The 21,715-nt window shown below is 37.2% G+C and overlaps 1 protein-coding gene, 1 non-coding gene and 1 pseudogene across 2 annotated transcripts; 1 reads left to right on the top strand and 2 right to left on the bottom strand.

Annotated features, from left to right (window-relative positions):
- Positions 1-3,076: 3,076 nt before the first annotated feature.
- SNRNP48 (small nuclear ribonucleoprotein U11/U12 subunit 48) lies at positions 3,077-20,900 on the bottom strand. The gene is made up of 9 exons (XM_028122920.2): positions 20,715-20,900; positions 17,478-17,591; positions 17,165-17,225; positions 16,253-16,327; positions 12,141-12,329; positions 11,573-11,694; positions 8,131-8,219; positions 7,569-7,733; positions 3,077-5,131 (listed from the first exon to the last, which is right to left on the bottom strand). Exons 1-9 carry the CDS (start codon positions 20,865-20,867, stop codon positions 5,083-5,085), a joined length of 1,017 nt encoding a protein of 338 aa, XP_027978721.1. The 5' UTR covers positions 20,868-20,900; the 3' UTR covers positions 3,077-5,082.
- Positions 3,132-3,240, bottom strand: LOC114223925 (U6 spliceosomal RNA). Its single transcript, XR_003612268.1, has one exon. It is a non-coding gene; the product is annotated as a U6 spliceosomal RNA (small nuclear RNA).
- LOC114223883 (large ribosomal subunit protein P1 pseudogene) lies at positions 20,866-21,590 on the top strand (annotated as a pseudogene).
- The last annotated feature ends 125 nt before the right edge of the window (positions 21,591-21,715 follow it).

The following is a 21,715-nucleotide window of genomic DNA, read 5'->3' as shown; positions in this document are numbered from 1 at the left end:
TTCACACCAAAACTCTTGGACCTTTATAAACTCGGTAAACATAAAAAGAAAGTATCCTCAAAGACAGGGATAAAGACCCTACATACATTTTTATAACATTAATTACTTCTGTGCGACGTAATATATAGTTGATTCAAAAATATTTTTCAAAGCCAATTTAAAACATTTTATGTAAAATTTACAATTTGACAACTAATTTTCACTAAAAGGCTTGAGATTATCCAATCAGCCCTACTCAAAAGTGACAAAGACTTGGAGATGACCGATCTAACTAAATCTGAGTGACAAGTTTAGTTTCCTATTGAATGTAATCAGTACCCTGGGCTCTGCACAGCAACCACCTTGAAAACATGTAAATTAAAGCGACCAAGGCCAGTCTAAATATTTAAGAAGTTTCCTTAATTTCTCTTTGCTTACAACTGCCTCTCTCTTAAACTTCAGCGTAAGCACAGTTCTCCTATGGCAGATTAAAAAACCGCACCCACATCCTCTTCAAATGCAGGAGATGGGAGGCAGGAGGACAGAGCAGGTCTGAATTTTTCCTCAGCTGCTTCTGACTTCCTTATGTTGGCTAAGATTCCTCCTCCAACAATCTGGCATTTAACTGTCAAGCATTCTTGGGGCGCCTGGGTGGCTCAGTCGGGTAAGCGTCTGCCTTCGGCTGGGGTTATGATCCCAGGGTCCTGGGATGGAGCCCTGCATCAGGCTCCCTGCTCAGGTTATGATCCCAGGGTCCTGGGATGGAGCCTGCTTCTCCCTCTGCTGCTCCCCCTGCTTCTGGTCTCACTCTCTCTCTCTGACAAATAAGTAAAATCTTAAAAAAAAAAAAAAAAAAAACCTGTCAAGCATTCTTAATTTTAGGAGGTACTGTGAGATTTTGATTTTTATGTCTTCATGTGAAATGTAAAGTTGATCACTGCAATGAACTTTGGTACATAATTAATAGGTATCGAGATACAAAGCAAGTTTATGAATCAGTTTGAATTTAACAAAATGGTGGATGATAAAATGTTCATTTTTTCAGATTTTATAAGGGAGTGCAGAGAACTTGGTGGATATGCAGAGATTGTTATGAAATGGCAGACACTACCATGATATAAGTCCATTCAACTGTCCACAGTTAATAAAAGTTTGTATAGGGGTACCTGGCTGGCTCAGTCGGTGGAACGTGCAACCCTTGATCTCAGGGCTGTGAGTATGAGCCCCACGATGGGTGTAGAGATTACTTAAGAATAAATAATAAAATCTTTAAAAAAGTAAAAAAAGAGTCTGTATACCAGTTAAGAGCAGGGGCTCTAATTACAATCTTTGTTGCATTGCTTATATGACATTGGGAAAATAATTTTAAGTATTTCTATGCCTAAATTTTCTTATCCACAGATATTTATCACCTATATCATTCAAGGAATCAAACTAAGCACTTTGGGGATTCAAAGATAATCACACATATTTTACTTTCAAAAAATTTTAAAACCTAGTTGTGGAGACATAAGCAATACGTAAGTTATTATAATATAAGAGGGACGTACTCAAAGAGCATGAACCCTGGGGCAAGACTGCCTAGACTGGGCCTCCGGCTCCACCACTCTCTTTGAGAACTAGAGCAGGTTATTTAGTTCCTTGAACCTCATTTTCGTCATTTCTAAAATGGTGAAAATACTAGTCTTTACACCTCAGAGTGTTTCCTAAGAACTAAATATGTTTAATACAAAGAGCTCATCAAAACCACAAAGAGATACCACTTCACACGCATTAGAATGGCTATTACCAAAAACACAAAAAAACACAAGAAAATACCAAATGTTGCCAAAAACGGAGAAGAGAGAACTCTGGATCCCTGCTGCATTGCTGGTGGGAATGTAAAATGTATAGACCTGTGGAAAACAGTTTGGAGGTTTCTCAAAAAATGAAACCTAGAGTTAACTTACGACCGAGTGATTCCAATTCTAGGTATACATCCACAAGAAACGGAAACAGACTCAAACAGATTTCTGTACAGCCATGTTCACAGTAGTGTTATTCACAATAGCAAAAGTTGTGTATGCCCAACAGATGAATGGACAAACAAATATGGAATATACACACAGCCTTAAAAGAAATGAATTTTTGATACATGCTACAACATGGATGAATCTTGAAAACACTAAGTAAAATAAGCCAGACACACACATACACACACAAATATTCTATGATTGCACTTATATGCGGTCCCTAGAATAGTCAAATTCATAGAGACAGAAAGTAGAGTGGTGGTTACCAAGGGCTGGGGGAAGGGGTAAATGAAGAGCTGCTATATAATGGGTAGAGAGAGATTCAGTTTGGGATGATGAAAACATTCTGGAAAGGTATAGTGGTGATGGCTGTACAACAGTGTGATTATTAATGCCACTGAACTATGCACTCAAAAACAGCTAACTGGGGGCGCCTGGGTGGCTCAGTCGTAAAGCGTCTGCCTTCGGCTCGGGTTGTGATCCCAGGGTCCTGGGATCGAGCCCCGCATCAGGCTCCCTGCTCGGTGGGAGGCCTGCTTCTTCCTCTCCCACTCCCCCTGCTTGTGTTCCCTCTCTTGCTGTGTCTCTCTCTGTCAAATGAATAAATAAAATCTTTAAAAAAAAAAAAAACAGCTAACTGGTAAATCTTGTTATGTATACTTTATATATATATTTTAAAAAAGCTCAGTCTGCTACACAGTAAATGCTCAATAAACGTTAACTATCCTTAGTGCTTTTAAAAGAGTTCAGCAGAGCAAATTGTTTATGGCCAGTACATCATAAATGTAGGCAAGAAGGTACCATCTGAGATAGGACTTGATAAGGGGTAAGACGGATAGCAGTTATAGTACTTATTAATATCAGTATTTTATGAATCAAAAACTTAGATGTTAAGTGACAGGGGCTTGCAAATGCTTTTGCCAAAATTTAAAACGATAAACTGGTAACTATTGTGCTAGGCATGGGGGTTACAGAGCTAAAGATATAAAACCTTCTCTCAAAGAGCTCATAATCCAGTGAAGGAGTCTGAAACACATATAGATAAGCATGGAAAATTAATATGTGCAAAGATCAAACAAAGCCTCTTATCATCGAAATCTACATTTTATTGAATAGTTTGCAGTAGTTGGTCTTATACTTAAAAATCTATAAAGAACTCTGGTTACATTTTAGGTCTCATCCTTGTGCGGGGGCCGTGCCCATCTTCTCTGTACCCTTGCTAGCTCCAGCACGTGTACCGCTGAAGCACGCGCTCTGGTTAGATGATCTTTCTCCATCTATCCTATTCTTCCTCAGGCCCACCAACGCACTTCTTTCTCTCTTCTACTAAAAATCCAAGTATGCCTTTCAATCTCACTCTTTAGTTTCTTCCACTCAGCAAAATCATTGAAATCACATTGAAAAACAAAATAATAAATTAAGTTACAACATATAAAATGGTTGATTAGTTCAAATGGTTTTGACCTACAAAAGCAGCAATGACACATGGTTCACCATTGTGGTAACGCGAAAGTCCTTAAGATTTTTAAATCTGAATTTTATATATTTAGAAATTAAGTACAACAGCAGTAATAGGACTTCATATTAGCAAGTGAATGGTTGATTTCCAACTTATAAATCTGAGAGCTGTTTTTTATACCTAAAGCCTAAGAGTCAATCTGATCTAAATCCAGTCAACCTTTCTGTCACGGTCAGTTACTTACTGAAATAATTAGTTTCATTTCTATTTGGAACCCACCTTGGAATCTTTACCCTAAGCTTCTAAGATTCAAGATATTGCTATGAGACAGGAAATGATTAACGTTTAATGGCCAAGTTTCACCTGAGGGACCTATCATACATCAGAATATACTACAAACGAAAAGGAAGAGACAGACAACTGACACACAAAACATGGGTCAATCTCAAAAATACGTGGAGTGGAAGAAGGTACATATTACAGTATTCCACTTATATGAATTCTAAAAAAGATACATCTAATCAACAGCAACAAAAACCAGATCTGTGGTTGCCTAGAGAAACTGGTAAAAGGGGCATATGAGAATTTTTGGGGGTGATAGGAATGTTCTCTATATTGATCAAGGTGATGACTTCATTGGCTGGGGTGTAAGTTTGTCAAAATGAAATGAAATGTATACTTAATATGGGTGCATTTTATTTTATATAAACAGTACCTCAATAAAGATGATTTACATAAAAGAAAATGACAGTATATTTATTAATTTTAATTAAAATCTATTTTTAATTAACAAGTGAAAGATGAATACCTTTAAAAAATTAATGCATTGTAGATAAAACAAAAGTTTTCTTTGACCACCCTCTCAATCCTGGTTTTCATTCCTCATCTCTCCCATCTATACCTCCTCTCCCAAATAACTACTGTTATGGGTTTGGTATGGGTCCTTCTGAACCTTTAAAAATATATTTACATACATTTATGGTCACAGAAAATGTACAGTATTATATTGTACATAAATATAACTTGTATATATCTTTCTGCAGTTTGCTATTTTCACTTAGCATTATGTTTCTGAGATCTATCCATGTTAATAAAAAGTTTATTTCTTTTAAATCCAATATAATAATCTATTACATGACTACACCATATTTTATTTAACCAGGCCATTCCCCTTCTGACAGATATTTAGGTTGTTTTTCCCTATTACATTTCACTAGTGTAGTGATAAGTCGTAGTTACTGAGTTAGTGAGGCCACAGGGATTATAGGTTGTGTTCCAAGGGGACGTTAACCTTAGCCATAAGGTTTAATTTTTTTAAATGAGAATGTATTCATTTATTATTTATATAGTTTAAGTACTGACTTTAATTAAAGAATTTTCTGATACATAAATTATCACAAAGAATGAAACAAAATCTGTAATAGGAAGCAATCATCTATTAAAATATAAGTAAAACAAACTTATAGGACATAAAAGTGTACTCATGGTTTGAAACATAAATACTGAAAATTAAAGATCTGAGCACTAAACAAGTCATACAAACATTCTCCTACTCAAAGCAATGGTAATTAAAATGTTGTCATACTGGTTATCATGGCATAAGTATAATTAATACATGCACAAATACCTCATTTATATTTTTTGCTTTCTCCTTTTATGACTATGATGTCTTTCCCCATCCCTGAAATGATAGAAGTGAAAAAAAAACTATTACAAATGATGGACATTTTAATATCAGAACTTTAAAATAGTAATTCACCAGTACTGTACTTCAGAACAAGTTAAAACATGCATTCAGAACTGTTTCAGTACTTGTTTTTAATTAAGCTCTACATTCAATGTGAAGCTTGAAATCATGACCCCGAGATCAAGAGTCACATGCTCTACCAACTAAGACAGCCGGAAGCCCCAAATAGTAATTTTTTTAAGAGTAAATATGGAAAATGAATCATTAAAACTAAAGGACAAAATTGACAAGGGGATAAGCAAAATGAGATTTTTTTTAAAATTGCATTTTAGAGTTCTGCTTTAAAATTAACTTTGAATATATATACATGAGGACCGGAGAATTCATTCCAAATAAAATATTAAAGTCACAGACAGAATTCAGAAATTGTCTGATATCCTTATGCTGGTTCCTATCAACTCCACACAATTCATTCCACTTCAGGCGTGGATATCAAAGATCAGCCCTGCACTTTTGAGAAGTATTTCCTATTAATACTATTTAAACTCAAATTATTTCATGTTTACATTTGAGGTTGTCTAACGTATTTAAGTCAATAAAAATTGATCAGAGATGCCAAAAATTACTAAAATGGAAGAAACATTAACAAACCAGAAAGAAGTAAAAGCACAATAATTCTGACAATTAAGTTAATTTGTGTATAATTATTACAAAATATCATTCATTACATGAATCAAAAGGGATTACAAAGCAAATATTTCATTTTTATAAGAGGACTAAATCATCGCTAGCTTTAAACCTAACGAACTAAATGATAGTAAGATGAGCAAAATTATTAAACCAAAAAGCATTACTAATTCCTGATCACCAGTGGCCCGGAGAAGGACAAGATATCATTTGAGAAGCTGTTACTAGACAAATACTGTGCATATACTACTAAATCAGACATGGACTTGCCTTCAAGGAGCTCAGTCTAGGAGGGAGAGTAATAACTTAAGTTCAATAAAAAATACATGGTAGGCAGAGTGCTGACAAAACTGGAAAGGTCAGATCTGCCTCAATGAGTGAAAAGAAGTTTCATGGAAATGACTTAGCTGGGTCTTTAAAGACCAAGCAGGCTTTAAAAAAATAAAAATTAGGCAGCACAACCTGACACAGAAAGGCATAAATGTGGCACAGTATAGATGAGGAACTGTAAGTAATTAGGCTAGCTAAAGCATAATTCAGTATTTCATGGGGTAGTGGCAAAATATAAGGATGGGTAGCCAAGAGCCCTGATCCTGGAAGTCTTGGGAGCCATTCTCAACAATGTGGATTTTGCCCCTGAAGAATTTTAAGAGTGAAAATTCACTCAGGCAGTAAAGTAGAGATGACTCCATATGGGACAAGCTTACAGGTGATTAGAACAATTAGGAAAACTATCATTTCCCAGGTGGACAGCAGTAAGGATAGATGAGGAGGTGCATGTAAAGGTATCTTCAAGTACAACTGATAGCAATTAGGAACTAATCAGATGGTAGGAATAAAAAAGGAGCAACTAAAATAACTCCATGATTTCTGACTTAGGTGGACAGAAGATGGTCATCCCATTAACCAGAATAGGAATGCTGGGGAAAGAGGGAGGGTATGAAAAACAGATAGTTCAGTTAGAGACCTAACATTGAGATCCAGACAGATGCCCCATAAGCAGCTGGACTACTGGAATAGATCACAACTGATTTAAATTTATTATTTTAGTATTAGTTCATATCTTTCCAGCTGTCAAAATTCTCTTTTTTTCCTTTAAAGATTTTATTTATTTGGCAGAGAGAGACACAGCAAGAGAAGGAACACAAGCAGGGGGAGAGTGGGAGAGTGAGAAGCAGGCTTCCCATGGAGCAGGGAGCCCGATGGGGGGCTCGATCCCAGGACCCTAGAATCATGACCTGAGCCAAAGGCAGACGCCTAACGACTGAGCCACCCAGGCGCCCCTCCAGCTGTCAAAATTCTATCAGCGATGTTAACAAGGGCAAAACTGACTTGACAGTAAACTTTGGATGTCTCTCTCACCCTACAGACCCTTTAACTCAGGAATTAGCAGGAGAAAGAAATGACAAGAAAAAGGAGGGAGGAAGGAGCAGAAAAAAGAGATGTAGGCAAACACCTCGTTAACAGAGTTAACTTCCTACCTAGACATTACTTCCTTATTTCCTGGCTAGGAAACAAGGAGTAAAAGAGGGAAACCCATATCAATTCAGGCATATAGAGAACTATGCCACCAGAGCTATGGTTACTTGAACTGAAACCAAATGATAAGAATTCTCATCAAAAACTTACTCTCCTTGCTGTAATTTACTCTTACAATCCATTTTCTCAACGTTGTCTACAACAGAAGATCTATTTACTTTCCAAGAGTAAACAATTCAACATCAGATGATGCAGTGTGACTTACCTGTCTTTCCTTCTTCTCGAGTCCCAGTTTTTATCCTTATCTTTATTTCTTTTTCGTTTATGTGGGCTCCTACTCCGATCCTTTCTATGTCGTGAATACTCAGCATCCAAATAACTTCCACCAGACTGCCGTGAATCTACTGAAACTGATCGCCTTTCTTCATTCCTGAAACACAGAAGAGTTAGTTTTAACCACGAGTCTCCACCAAACACACAAACTAGCTTAAAGTTGAATATTCTATATCAGAACAATGACAGAGTCGATATAAATAGGTATAAACTTATATTCTATATGAGAGGACAAAGAAATATAGCTCTTATATGTTTTACCTCTTTACTATTTCACTAACGTATTTGTCTCTCCAAAATTGTCAAAGAGCAATGTCAACAGAAAAACTCTGGTATAATAATCTTGAGCAATGACAACATGGAACAATTTAAGCCTTTTAATGAATTATGGTGTGCTATTATTAATGGTCTTGGAAACGCTAAAATTTAGTTAAATAATAATAATGTAACAGATTAAAAAGAGAATATTTTCACCGGTAAACACCATGACATACTTTTCGGCATCCTCCTCTGCTCTTTCCTGCTCTTCTTGCCAATGACTACTGAGTTCTTCCATGTGCACATTTATGACATCCCGAATCACCTCAGGAGAGATAAGCATCCAATTTCAGATAAGATTTTTCAAAAAATTATATAAAGCTAGAAAAACCACTGTTAACAATCATCCAAATATTTGGATCACAGAGTGGACTGTGGGACATGAGCAGTTTGGAGAACATAAAGTCAATGGTCAAACTGGAACATGAATGGTAGATAAAAGTACAATAATTATTGATAAACTTGCTAGTCGATCCCTATATTGTGATTATGTCAGGAAAACTATCCCTATTCTTAGGAAGTATATACTAAGTATTTAGCGACAAAAAATCATCGGGTATGTAACTTACTCTCAAATAGTTTAGAAAAAAAATAAAGTTAGAGATCAAAAGAGAAAAATGTACAGATAGAGAGCACAAATGACAAGCAAATGGGACAAAATGTTAACAAAAGGTGATCTGGGTAAAGGATTTTCAGGAGTTCTTTGTACTATTTTTAGTTTTGCAACTTATTTGTATATTTGAGATTATTTACAAATAAAATTTTTTTTAAATTTTATAATTAAGTCAGGATGACAAAATATGAAACATTCTAGTCACTTCACAGATACTTTCCTAAGAGACTATATAAATATCCCTTACCTCTCAGAGCCACTTGCAAGTTTTTTCTTTCCAATTTATCCATGCAGTCGAGCATAGGGCTGTTCAACTGGGAGGCACAGATGAAACTAAAATAGCTTACACTTCCCTCATGCCTAATTAGGAAATGTTTTAAGAAGGTACAGGGGATAACTGAATTTAAATTTAAAAAAAAAAAAAAAAGGGCACCTGGGTGGCTCAGTCAGTTGAGCATCTGCCTTCAGCTCAGGTCATGATCCCAGGGTCCTGGGATCGCGTCCCACATCGGGCTCCCTGCTCGGTGGCGAGTCTGCTTCTCCCTCTGCCCACCCCCACCCCCCCGCTTGTGATCTCTCTCAGAGAGCTAGATAGATGATAGACAGATAGACAGTAGGTATGGGGGACAAGGGGCAATCTCAAAGACACACACTATATAGTTCAGGGCTGAGTTTCTCCCCACTTTTTTTTTTTTTTTTGGAGTTTCTCCCTCAAGAGAAAGGAAACTTTCAACGGCTTTAAGGAAACTTTCAATGGCTCCCAAAGTAAAATGGAAAAATGTCCAAAATCCTTAATAGAGCCTTTGAAGCCTTTCATGATTTTACTACATCACGTCATTGAAAGCAGCCTTATCTCTTACTGGATAGTTCAAAAACCCTAAGCTCTAGGCACCCTGCATTACTGACGGGTCTCTGAAAAAGGGCACTTTTATATATTTTTAGGAACACTAGCCCTTCGACCTGGAATACCCTTATCCACCACTTCCCCTTCTCTACCATATTCTCTTGTGAAAATCTAAGACAGTGACATGAGTCACACACACACCGAAATTCCCACCCTCAGCTCTAGCACTTCCAGAGTGGCCCAAAACGACTCCAGACTAGCAGTAGCTCTACATGAGCGCCACGAGGCCCGAATGTTACTGCACAGTTGCAGGGTCACCACACCGGAAGGAGCCTGCAAACAGACATTCTTTACCGTTCCTGCTTCTCCCTTTCCTTCAAATGCTATCTTCTCTATAAAGCCTATACCAATCTTATCTTTTAAAAAGAATCGCTTTCTCCCACATATTTTGATCTCACTTTATTTTAGCACTTAATGCAATCTGTATTTTGAAAGATGTTTCCCTTGTTAAACTATACTAAGCTCCTCGTGGGTGGGGGCTGTGTGCCATTTATCTTTACCTACCCAACAGCAGTGTTATGCATAGTAAGTATAGAAGGTAATAAATGTTTTTCTAAAATTTGACAAAGTTTAGGTTCTACAGTCCAAAGCAAACAAAAATTATAGAGGATATGAATGAAGCTAGAAAGAGATAAGATGTTGAAAAAGCCATGACCAGAAATATGATAAATCACTGAAAGATTTGTTAACACTGGAGTTTTTACAGATGAAAGGTATTTCTCAGCTGCTTCCAAAATTATCAGTGTGGAGGAAGGAGAAAGTAGGAGGTAGTGCAAATATAAATAAAATGACAAAGCCATATGTTGATAATTGTTGAGGCTGAGTGACAGGGACAAAAGGGTTCATTAGACTATTCCATTCACTTTAGTACATGTTTGAATATTTCCATAATAAAAACTTAACCATAAAATTGTGAAGAACACTAGCAGCAACACTTACACTTGCTTACAAGGTAATGAAACTAGAGAAGAAACAACTGATGAACCATCAAGTATTTGAGGGACTGTAAGAATACTTAGGTAGTTATGACATGGTCCCCATCCTCTACTGGAAGAGTTAAGTCTAGAACATATACTTTAATTGTAAAAAGAACAGCATAAGATTTAAGTACTAAGCTATGTGGTAGAGAGAGCATAAAAGCAATCAACCAGCGAATGGCTGGGTCAACTAGCCCCTCATGGAGACAGTGGGCCTTAAACTTATCAAGATTTAAAAGAGAAATGACAAAGAGCATCTTCAGGTGAGCAAACAACGTGTCATTTGGATACAAAGACAACAGTAAATGTGTGTAATCAGATATAGTTTAAGAGAGATACTTGACTAAACCAAAAGAAAATATCTGATAAAATGAAGCCAGATTATGGACAGTCTTAGAAATCATAGAGAGAAGTAAAAAAATAATGTGGTAAGAATTTAGAGATTCAATGAGGAAATTACTTGTAGAGTCTGGGCAAGGTAATTCATGTACCAAAAAATTCATCAGCTCTATCCACTAAAGGAAGTCTGAAAATAAGTCTAGATATAGATCAAGAGATTAATGTATAAATAATTTATGCCAGATATTTTTTAAGCCCAAATATTTAACAGAGTACATAAAAGCATGCTAAAACTTCTGTAAGGAAAAGACAAAGGCTATTTGTTGACCAATTTCTGTGTCCACATGCATTCTCAGTCAATTCTTACAACAACCCTACCAAGTCTACATAAAATGTATAAAATGAAAAATGTTGATACTTAAAATGCTCAAAGAAGTTGTTCAAGTCAAACAGCCAATGATAAACAGCAGTTTCAAAACTCTAACACAGGTCTAAGGCCAAAATCTATGCTTTTATCATGACATAATGCTACTTTCTCAAAAGCAGGTATTTTTTTAAGATTGTACAGCCTCTTTACATAAGATTTTTGTCCCCTGAAAAGCCTTTGCCTGGCCCAGTGGACCTGAAAGGAATGGAGCAAATACAAATCAGGTGTGGCCGCCTTGAAGATACTTTCTTTTAGATAACCTCTAAGGGACTGTGGAAATCCATACAGCAGATTTAGAAAACTATCTAAGGGAAATTTCTGTTCTCAACAAAGCTCTAAAAGATTATATAAAACTTACCTCAGTATATGATTTCTTGGTTATATGAACATTCTTAGCTCTATAGGACTGGCGTCTTCTTTTATAATCTCTCACTTCTGCCAGGATTTCAAGGTAAGTTTTTGGACTTTTTTGACTATTATCTAATAAAAGAATAAAATTAAGTTATCATATCCTTGGAAGCTTTTAAATTCTTATGAATTAGCAGGAAGAAAGACCACAATCATCCCATATTTCAACATGTTTCCATGCATCTAAAAACATCCTAAAAATTCGATATTATAGAAATAGGCCGTTTTATATCATTCCTTTTCTCTAGCCATTAGTTGAACCTAACTAAGATTGTTAAAGTTCAAAGATTAAAGGACCAGCAGAGCTATAACAATCTTACAGAAGGAAGGTATGCTTAATGTAAAAGTCAGAGAGCAAAATTTCATGCATGGAGTAAATATCTTAACATGTATGTGAATATCAGATAATGCAAAACCATCCTATTCCAATTCAAAGTGGTCTGACAACTAAATCTTAGTAACACACAAAGAATGAAATGACAATTAAGAAATATAAAACTATGATATTCGTCTCAAACCTTGATTGACTTTGGCAGCCAAGTCTACAAAGAGATCACTGTCATTTTCAATAATCTGTGAATCAGAGCGCTTTTTCTTCGTCTCTTCCATTACAAAATCATAGAGGGCGAGACGATCAGCTTGGGTTAAATCACAAACACACCGTTTGTGATTCAGAGGAACTTCAACAGGTAATGAAGAATAAATCCCTAAAGTAAAAATAAAACCACAAGAATAAAAAATACATGAAGCACTGTGGACTTAAAATCTCCTTATCTTTAAACATGTGCTGTAATAATGCAACATTAACACAAGTGTTTTCATAGTAATCCCTTAATATACAAAATATCCATCTATGTGATAAATGGTAAACAGTGACTTTATCCTCAATGCTATATCCACAGAAAGGATGTATTGTGGATGTTTACTATTTTCTCCAACGTTAGGACAGATCCCATGAAGGCAGGCAGTAATAACCATGAGACAATTTGCTCATAAGAAAACATTCTGGGCAACAATTTTTAAAAGGCTACCAATATTATAGAAGCAGATTATTAATTTTCTTTCTGTTTATATGCTTTTCCCCATAAAAGCTGGGGGGAAAATGCTTTCAATAGGTAATACACATTGTAGTCCCTCTGAAAATAAATTAGGGAAATATGAAAAATGTGTAAAAAATGTCTTTTTTATATGAGACATCAAGTTAGGTGTTCATTATTCAAAATATATCCCACTTGTACAATGACTCAGAGCTAGGGACCAAAACACAATTACTTAAATAGCAGAAACCCCAAACTTTCCCAGACCAGAGATAGATTAAACTGAGACTAAATTTTTAATTTTCTGAAGAAGCATTTTGGCATAACCAAATTAATTTTAAAGAAGTTAATAGGAGTGCCCCCCCAAAAGTCACAGAACTTTCTAAAATCTGCTCATTAATGAAAGAAAGTAAATACAATACCTTGATATGATGTTTATTAAACACTGAAGAAAATTTTTGTTTTGAGATTCAAATTTTCTCAAAGAAATAAAAAAATTACTGTAACTGTAAATAAAGCAATTGTTTTAAAACAATTCTTTCTAGCCTTCATTATTCACTGATGCAAACAATGAACAGGAACTACTAATGTTTCCTAGGTTACCCTAAAGTAATAACTCTGGTTCACAGAACAAGATAAGATCAGTAGCTCTTCCCAGATACTTTTATTTGATAAATCTAACCTCATTGACTTCCTAGGTAAAGAGGCAAAAGAAAAATTAAAATAAGAGTAAACTATGAACTAAGCACTACAACACAAAAAAAGAGATGACTTTACATTTGTCTACAAATTAAGAGGAGTGCCACATTGAATATGAGTTTGTGAATAGCCATGGATAACAATACATGGTCATCTGTATTAGTCAAAGGGTTCTGAATTAGTGGAGAAGGCTTCCTTTCAAGTCAATCAATTTTACTCTAATTCTAGTAGACAGTAGGAAAAGCCTTTTTAGGCAGGCAGGTATTAAAACATTTAACTTTGTACTATAAAAATGAGTTAGCTTTGACAAGCCTAATTCCTTTGAATATAGGCTATAAAAAGCTGGGAGAAAAATATAAAGATTAGAAAACACTGATACATCATAAACAAGCTCCACATAAACCTCTGCCTGTTACTTTTAGACAAAAAAATATAATTTCCTCCTTAAAATATTCTGGAGTTGTCTTTATTCATCTTAAATTTCTGTATGGTGAAGATTGATACTTAAATTCCTTGAAATTCAACTAAAATTCCAAAGACTATAATATTGTGACAGTGGTTAAGATGAAGTTTAGAAATCTGAGTGATACTTTTAAAAGGATATCATTTGCAAAAAGGATACTGCATATCTTTAAATAAGGAGTATATTCAGGTTCCTAATTCCTCTTTATACTCACCCCAATTACTGAAAAAGAAAAAGTACAGGAAAAGTTAAACAACAAACTGCATTCAAATCATTGAAAACATAGATATTTCTGACAAAAAAAAAAGGATAAACACAAATAAGCTGACATTACCATAAAAAGTAAATTTTCAAACATAAGCTTCTATATGATTTAAAAGTATATCTGAATGTGCTGTAATCATATTAAATTCTGTGATCCTCTACTTTCTTTGTAGTAGCTTTTTTAAAACTGCGGTAAAATATACATTACATAAAATGTACCATTTAACCATTTTTAAGTGTACAGCTCAGTGGCATTAAGTACCTTACAGTGTTTTGCAACCATCACCTCTTTCCATCTCCAGAACTTTTTCATCACCCAAACTGAAACTCTAATCTAGCTTTTTAGTAACTCTAATCCTTTCTTTTTAGTCACTTTTGCCACAACAGAGCATCTTAAACATATGACCTATAATATTAAATATTCATAAAAAGTACCGGTTCAAAGCTACAAATTCAGAATTTTACAGAGAATTCATAGAGAGTCAATTTCCAAACAACACAGAAAAAGAAATTAAGGCCCATAGAGGTAAAAATGACTTGCCCAAGTCTCACAAGTGGTAGGAACAGATTAGGCCTAGAACCATTCTACTTGGGTCTCTTGAGGGTTCTTTAGTATAATGCACTGGTCTTCAAATCATGGCCATGATTCAAATATATGTCATGAAACTGAAGTACAGCAAATAATACTGAAGGAAAAAGATAAACCGCTAAATATAAAATGACTGTTTATGATTAAAATTAGCATCTTGGTTATAAAATTAACCAAGGTAATTATATCTGAAAATAAGTAAGTAGATCTAATGGTTGTTTCAAGCTTTCACAAAGATTAATGAATTGAGACTTCTATACACTGAGTGGAGACCTGGTATGAATGATGAAATGGAAACATAAATATAACTCATCAAAAAACTTATAATTTAGTACATGACAAACAAAATATTAATTAAATGGGAACATGTAAATTGCTCATGTTAGTCATTCTTCCTTCAAAGTAAATAAATCAGTAAGATATTAAAAGAGATTCTTGTTCTGGGCTGTAAGATCTTAAAATGTCTAGACAAAAGTGGGCCACAAAAATAAGGTCCATTGAGAAACTGCAGAACTCTATACAAGATGAAAAAATGTTTTAAAAAGAGGGGCACAGATCATAAAATTCTCAAGGCAAATCTTAATTTAAGAGAGTGCCAAAACAAAACAAAAGTTCCTCTTAACTTTCTACTGAAAGAACTATTCAAAGTAATTCTTTGCTTTTGTAAAGAACTAAACTCAAGGTCCAAATCTACCTTATTACTTAGTCATATAAATAAAAAAAAAAACTTGAGAACATTCTCTAAATTATATATATAAAATTCTCACCAATTTCATTATCTTTATATTGCCTTCTATCCATTAACGTGCTTAGAAATTAAATTGCTTAGACATAAGTAGCCAATTATTAGAGCCCGGGCTAGGTTAGCATTAATTATCTCCGACATCCCAAACACAACAAGACAGTTTTATACTACAGACAAGGAAACAAAACCCCTCAGAAAAACTGTCATTTGTACCAGGCCAAGCAACTAGTTTCTTTCTGTAGAGGAGGCTTACACAAACCAGAACAAAGAACAGGACTAATAATAGCAAGCAGTGAGTAGGTACAAATTTGAAGTTTGTGGTATTCTTCGACTTAATTATAACAGAGATAATAAATAATGAATATATTTCATCAGTGATTCCTAGTCCATAAATTCCACTTAAATGTAGTTTCTATCAGAAAACAGAATAACTCAGTTCAGAGTATGACCAAATCCAAAACTTGGTTCTCAATCCAGCGTGGCTATTACCAAACCTTGCTATTATCTAGCAAAGAAGTGTTAATCCATTTTTGTGTGCCTCTATTTCTTCACCTAATATGGAAGGGAAAATAGTTGTCCAGCCTATGTCAGTGCTTTATGAAAGAAAAATGAATACATAAAAGAGCTATGAAGAAAGAATCTCTGCTGTATTTGAGCAGAAAATATCTACCAAATGAAGCTGACACCAAACACATCGGTCTAATGTTAAATATAAAATGTAACTTTTCCCATGCAACTGTTTCCACAAGATTTTTCTTAAAAATTAGTAACAAATGCTTATGGGACAAAAATAGTTTAAATCATTAATTAGCTCAAACTATGATGCCACTTACTTTGACTATAACAATCACCATCTTTTCCAACTGCAGTTCTAGCCTGTTTAATTATCTGGAATTGTGAGTCCTTATCTGTCAAAAAAAAGCACCCATAAACACAACATGAATCATCAGTGTCCACAAATCAAATTATTAACTTGTTTCCAATCCCAGCTCTCTGGGCACACTGACAAACCTCCAGAATCTGAAAAGTGGAAAAAACCTACATTGCTGTCTAGGTAAACTGAATGCAGAATTCTTTCAGATCTAGCTAGAATCCAATAAGTAACTAGATTTCAGGTAGTTTAGAAAACATTATCATCAGGCATGTTGCAGTAGCTGCTGCAGATTTTAGCAACTAATAACAGCTACCATGTTTTGAATCCAGCTTAAAGTATCAGGGACTATTCTAAGCATTTTACATATACTATATCATTTAATCCTCACAAAGGTGCTATTATCATCATTCCCCATTTTATGAAGAAATTTAAGCAACAAAAAGGTGTAATTACTTGCTGAAAGTCACAAATCTACTAGTGGAAAAACCAGGAGTTGAAACAGGGCACTGATTCCAGAGCCTGGAATTTTAACCTCCACATATGCTGTGAACACTTGGAACACATTTCCATCCTCAGTTTGCAAACTGTGTTGTGTGGCCAGATTTTTGTTATATTCAAGAAAGAAGGTATCTGTTTTACTGTACAAAGCTTTGGAGGGTTTTCACTGCCTATTAATATAAGCCTGGTCTCTAAATTCCAGATTAAGCAAACTAGTTTCACTGTACATTAATTAATCCTACATTCTCTTAAGGTATGAAATGTCTTCCTTAATCACAAGCACACTTATAAAGTCCATTCTTTTGATAATTCAAAAATGAAATATCAATGCCTATACTGTTTTTAAATTATAATCTATTAAATTAATACTTACTCAAAGTAATTGAAGGTATCTTCACATTCTCATAGAAAAAATCAGAATTATACATTTGATCCTAAACAGTAAAAACAAAAAAGTTAGTATTTGTGAGTAACCAATAATTGACTATTTTAAGATTTGACATGAACCAACAAGAGATTACTATCACTTACATATTTCCTACAAAAATTTGCGCAATTAGGCAAATACCATTCTACCTCACAAATGACTAGTATTTTATGTCAGAAAACTTTACACTATACTTCCAAATATTCTGAATTTATTCATGCATGAATTACATGACATATACATAATAAATATATGGTACCTCTTCTTCTTTGGTATAGCCCAGTTTCCTCAATCTACAAGACACCATGTGCTTTGCTAAAGATGATTTAGGCATGTGATGATTGGAATCATAGGGACATATCACAACTTCATCCTATAAAAAAGAAAGAGAAGCAAAGAAAAAAGAAACATTTCTTTTTTAAAGATTTATTTATTTGAGAGAGAGAGAAAGACAGCACATGTGCAGGGCAGAGGGAGAGAATCTCAAGCGAACTCCCTGCTGAGCACTGAACCCAGGTGGGGCTGGACCCCACGACCCATGAGATCCTGAGCTGAAGCGAAACCAAGAGTCGGACACTTAACCAACGGAGCCACCGAGGCACCCCACGGGAACATAATATTCAAATGATTATACCATTAAATGTTTACTACTTGATTAAGTAGTACTATCCATTTATCTCCTCTTCTGGAAGCCTCTTTCCCAACCCCCTGTGTGATGTACGTGCAAATTAAAAAAACAAAACAAAAACAAAAAACCTCCCTCAATCTCTCTCTCCTTTATAGTCCCCTCTCCACCTCTTCAAAGCCCAACACTTTAAAAGATTTGTTTACAAACTACCAGTCAGTAGAGAAGATGTGTCAAAGCACATGTCAGACTCTTTAAAACATTTGAACTCTTCTAAGGTCACAATCCAATTGCCCATTTCTGTCATCCGGATACAGTCTTCATGTTCTACCTCTCTAGTTCTTCTACTCGGTCTTCTCTCAAGATGTCTTCCTTGTTCTACCTCTACCCCTTTACATGTTGATGCTTCACATAAGTCAAACCAGTGACCTTTTGCCATTTGATATACACCTGCTGGAAAATCTCATGGCTTTAATTTTCACTATGGAGTAATGGTTCCCAAAATCTAGATCTTTAGACCTTGTTCTCTTTTGAGTACCTTATACTAAAAACATTAACAATTCAATATAACAAAAATAAATTCATTATATTCATGGTCTCCTGACCCCAAACATGTTCCTCTTATGTCTCCCCGTTTCAATAAAAGGTCCCATTTCCTCACACAGAAAATCACCTCTTCTTCCTTGTCATTGACATCTAATAATTTACCCAGGTCTTTTTACTCCTAAGTAACTCTGAAATCCCTCCACATAACCCATCCTCACTGTTACTTCCCCACTTGGGGACATCAGCATCGTTCTGGATTACAACAGCCATTGCCTAACTGCTCTGCTTCCAGACCTGTTGTCCTTCCCATTCTCCACTCTGTGGCTACTCTGAATCCCAGGTCCGCCACTTACTATATGAACTTGGTCAAGGTATTTTACCTTTCTTTGCCTCAGTTTCCTCATCTATGAAATGGGTATAATAGGACTTCTCTCACAGAGCTATTGTGAGGATTAAATAAATTATACATGAGTATATACACATAAAGCAATTCAAACAGGGCCTGGTACATAGCAAGTGTTCAAATGTAATCAATTATTAGTTTATTAAAAGGCAAATATGATAGCCTGGCTTAAAATACTTCCGTGCTTCCCCACTGCCCTCATTTAAACAACAAAAAAAAATCCAGATTCTTTAACATGGCTGACACAGGACCTTTAAGGTCTGGATCCTTCGCACCATCATTCCCCTTCTTCTCTATAGCCTACGCTTAGCCATCTATCCTTAACCACCTTAGGTTTCCTGATCTGGTCACACCCTTTTCTATGGACTTCCCCTACCGCTGATGCTTCCTCTGTGCTTCACCTAGCTAATTCAGCCACTGTTACCAGCTTAGAATTCACTTTATCCAGGAAACCTCCACTGTCCTAACCACAGCCTATCATAAACAGCTATTCCACCCTTCATAGAATTTATCACATTATAATGTAGGCTGATTTCTCTGGATTTCCCCTCAACTATGACCAGATGGCAAGCTCTATGTTAGAACCTGTGACGGCTGTTCACTAAACTTCAGTATTAGAACACTCTAGCAGAAAAGCAAGGCTTCATTAACTATGTGGACTGCACCTATTCCAGGAATGATGGATGTCACGAACCGGGGCTTTTAAACTAGTCACTCTCTTGAATATCAGACGTTGGTTCTGTAACATTTTGATGTACGCTCACAGCTACTTGTCATAATCTTGGGATTTTACAAAGAGATTTTAGAGAGGCAGCATAGCAATTAAACAAAGAGATTCTCAGGAGCCAGACTGCCTGGGTTCAAAATCCCAACTGCAATTTACGAGCAGTGTGTCCTTGGACAAATTACCACCTCTCTGGGTTTTCTCATTTATAAAATGGGGCTAACAGTACTCATACGGTACTTATATGTATTAAACGAGGTAACTAAGGTATAGTAAGTGGCATAAGCAAAGTGCTATTTGAGCGTTAATACAAGAAATTTCAGGTTACTACGATGCTGAGCGAACAGTGTTAAGGGCACGGTAGGCCCCACTCAATGGAATGCACAGCTTCAAACACCACTCTAAACAAATTTTAAAATTTCCACGATGCCTTTAATACGATAAATGTGAATTGTTTGCGTATAAGCCAAACATGCCTTAGGTGTCTTCAGGGAATCGGGCACGTAATTTAAACCTGGGAGAAATTATTACAGCGTGACGAACCCAGAAAGAGCATTAGAGATCATGGATTATCCCACACTGAAGCGCTTCTCTTCCTCCCATCCCCCCAGAAAAACAAACCCAAAAAAATCAGGATTGTTCACTCTAATACACCTACCTACATTTTCTTAAAGCAATTCTCATGTTCAAGAGAGTTGTTAGTCACCATCTCTTAGTGATACCCTCTAATAATCCTAGAATCGATGCTGTCCCCGTCAGAAGTGTAGAATTTTAAGGCAGAAAAAGGAGACCTCAACTCCCAAGCTCTCTTGACGCCGAATCTGGTGCAACTGCTGTACCCATGTGACAGATGACAAAGCAAACGGGCAATGCCTCTGCCAGCAGCACTGAGGCCGATTCACCTACTTTCTAGAGAAACCCCAGGCCTGCCACCCCTCCTCACCCACCGCAGTTTTACCTTCTCTTCGAACCGAAGTCCCGCGGAAGGAGCGCCGCACGAGCGGTCGGCGCCGAGGTATCGAAGGCCCCCCGCGCGCCCCACCCGAGGCCCGCAGGCGTCAAGGGAGCACAGGCCGGGTCCCGGGCGCCCACCACGGCTCTGCACACGGGCGGGGGCTCCCACGCGGACTTCTCCCCCGCCACAGAAGACCGCAGGCTGAGGGCCCCGAAAGGACCCGGAGCGCAAGCCCCCCCTCACCTCTGCCGCCTCCTCCCCGGGGTCCAGACGATCCAGGCTCCAGCCCAGGGACGCCGTCACCTCCTCCAGCGTCCGGCAGCAGCTCTCCACGAACTCGCTAAGCTCCTGCTGCAGCCGCCGCCGTTCCTCCACCGGAGGCGGCTCGCCCTCCATGGCCGCGCCCGAACAGCCAGAAGTAAGCAGCCGAACTGCCGGCGCCGCGCGCGGGCCTCTGGGAGCTCTGGGCGGGACCAGGCCGCCACGTGACTGGAACCACCTATAGGGAAAGGCCCCGGAAAGGCGGGAGCTGTCATTTTGAGAGGTGTTCTGGGTGTCTTCCGGGAGTCGCTGCTGGCGCCAGTGCTCCCCGGTGCGTTTGCGCCTGGGCTTTCCTGAACTGCATTCCCTCCCGTCCCCACAACTTTTTTAAAAAATGGTTTATATCGCCCTTTCGTCAGCTGCCGCTAAGATGCTCGGTCCTTCCGATGAAGCTAGGCCACGTTAGGATGAGGTGTTCAAACGGCGGCTAGCACCGACTTTTGGCAGCTCCCGCAGGGCACTTGCCCGCACCGTGGCCCCCACCTCGGAGCTCGCCTGCATCTCCTCGGCCCTCATGCTGCACGACGATGAGGTGGCGGTCACGGAGGAGAAGATCAATGACCTCATTAAATGTTGAACCTTTCTGGCCAGCCTTCTTTGGAAAGGCCCCGGCCAGTGTCAGCATGGGGAGCCTCATCTCAACGGAGGGGCTGGTGGACCTGCCCCAGCGGTTCGCGCTGCACCAGCCAAGGTCCTGCCCGGTCCACCACTGCTGCCGCTGCGGAGAAGAACGTGGAAGCAAAGAAAGAAGAATCCGAGGAGTCTGATGGTGACGTGGGCTTTCGTCTTTTTGACTAAACGCCTTTAAACATGTTCATTAAAAAGCTGAACTGTTTTTAAAAAATGGTTTATGTCTACAGAAGAGTTTAAAGAGTAGTACAACGAGCATTTGCATAACCATCCTCCAGCTCATTAATTGTTAA

This window comes from Eumetopias jubatus, unplaced genomic scaffold, assembly GCF_037043125.1.
Source record: "Eumetopias jubatus isolate StellerSeaLion01/CBP00866 unplaced genomic scaffold, mEumJub1_p1.0 scaffold_6, whole genome shotgun sequence".
Taxonomy (NCBI): Eukaryota; Metazoa; Chordata; class Mammalia; order Carnivora; family Otariidae; genus Eumetopias; species Eumetopias jubatus.
Note: the sequence above shows the minus strand (reverse complement) of the source record. Positions and strands in the feature narration are given on the sequence as shown.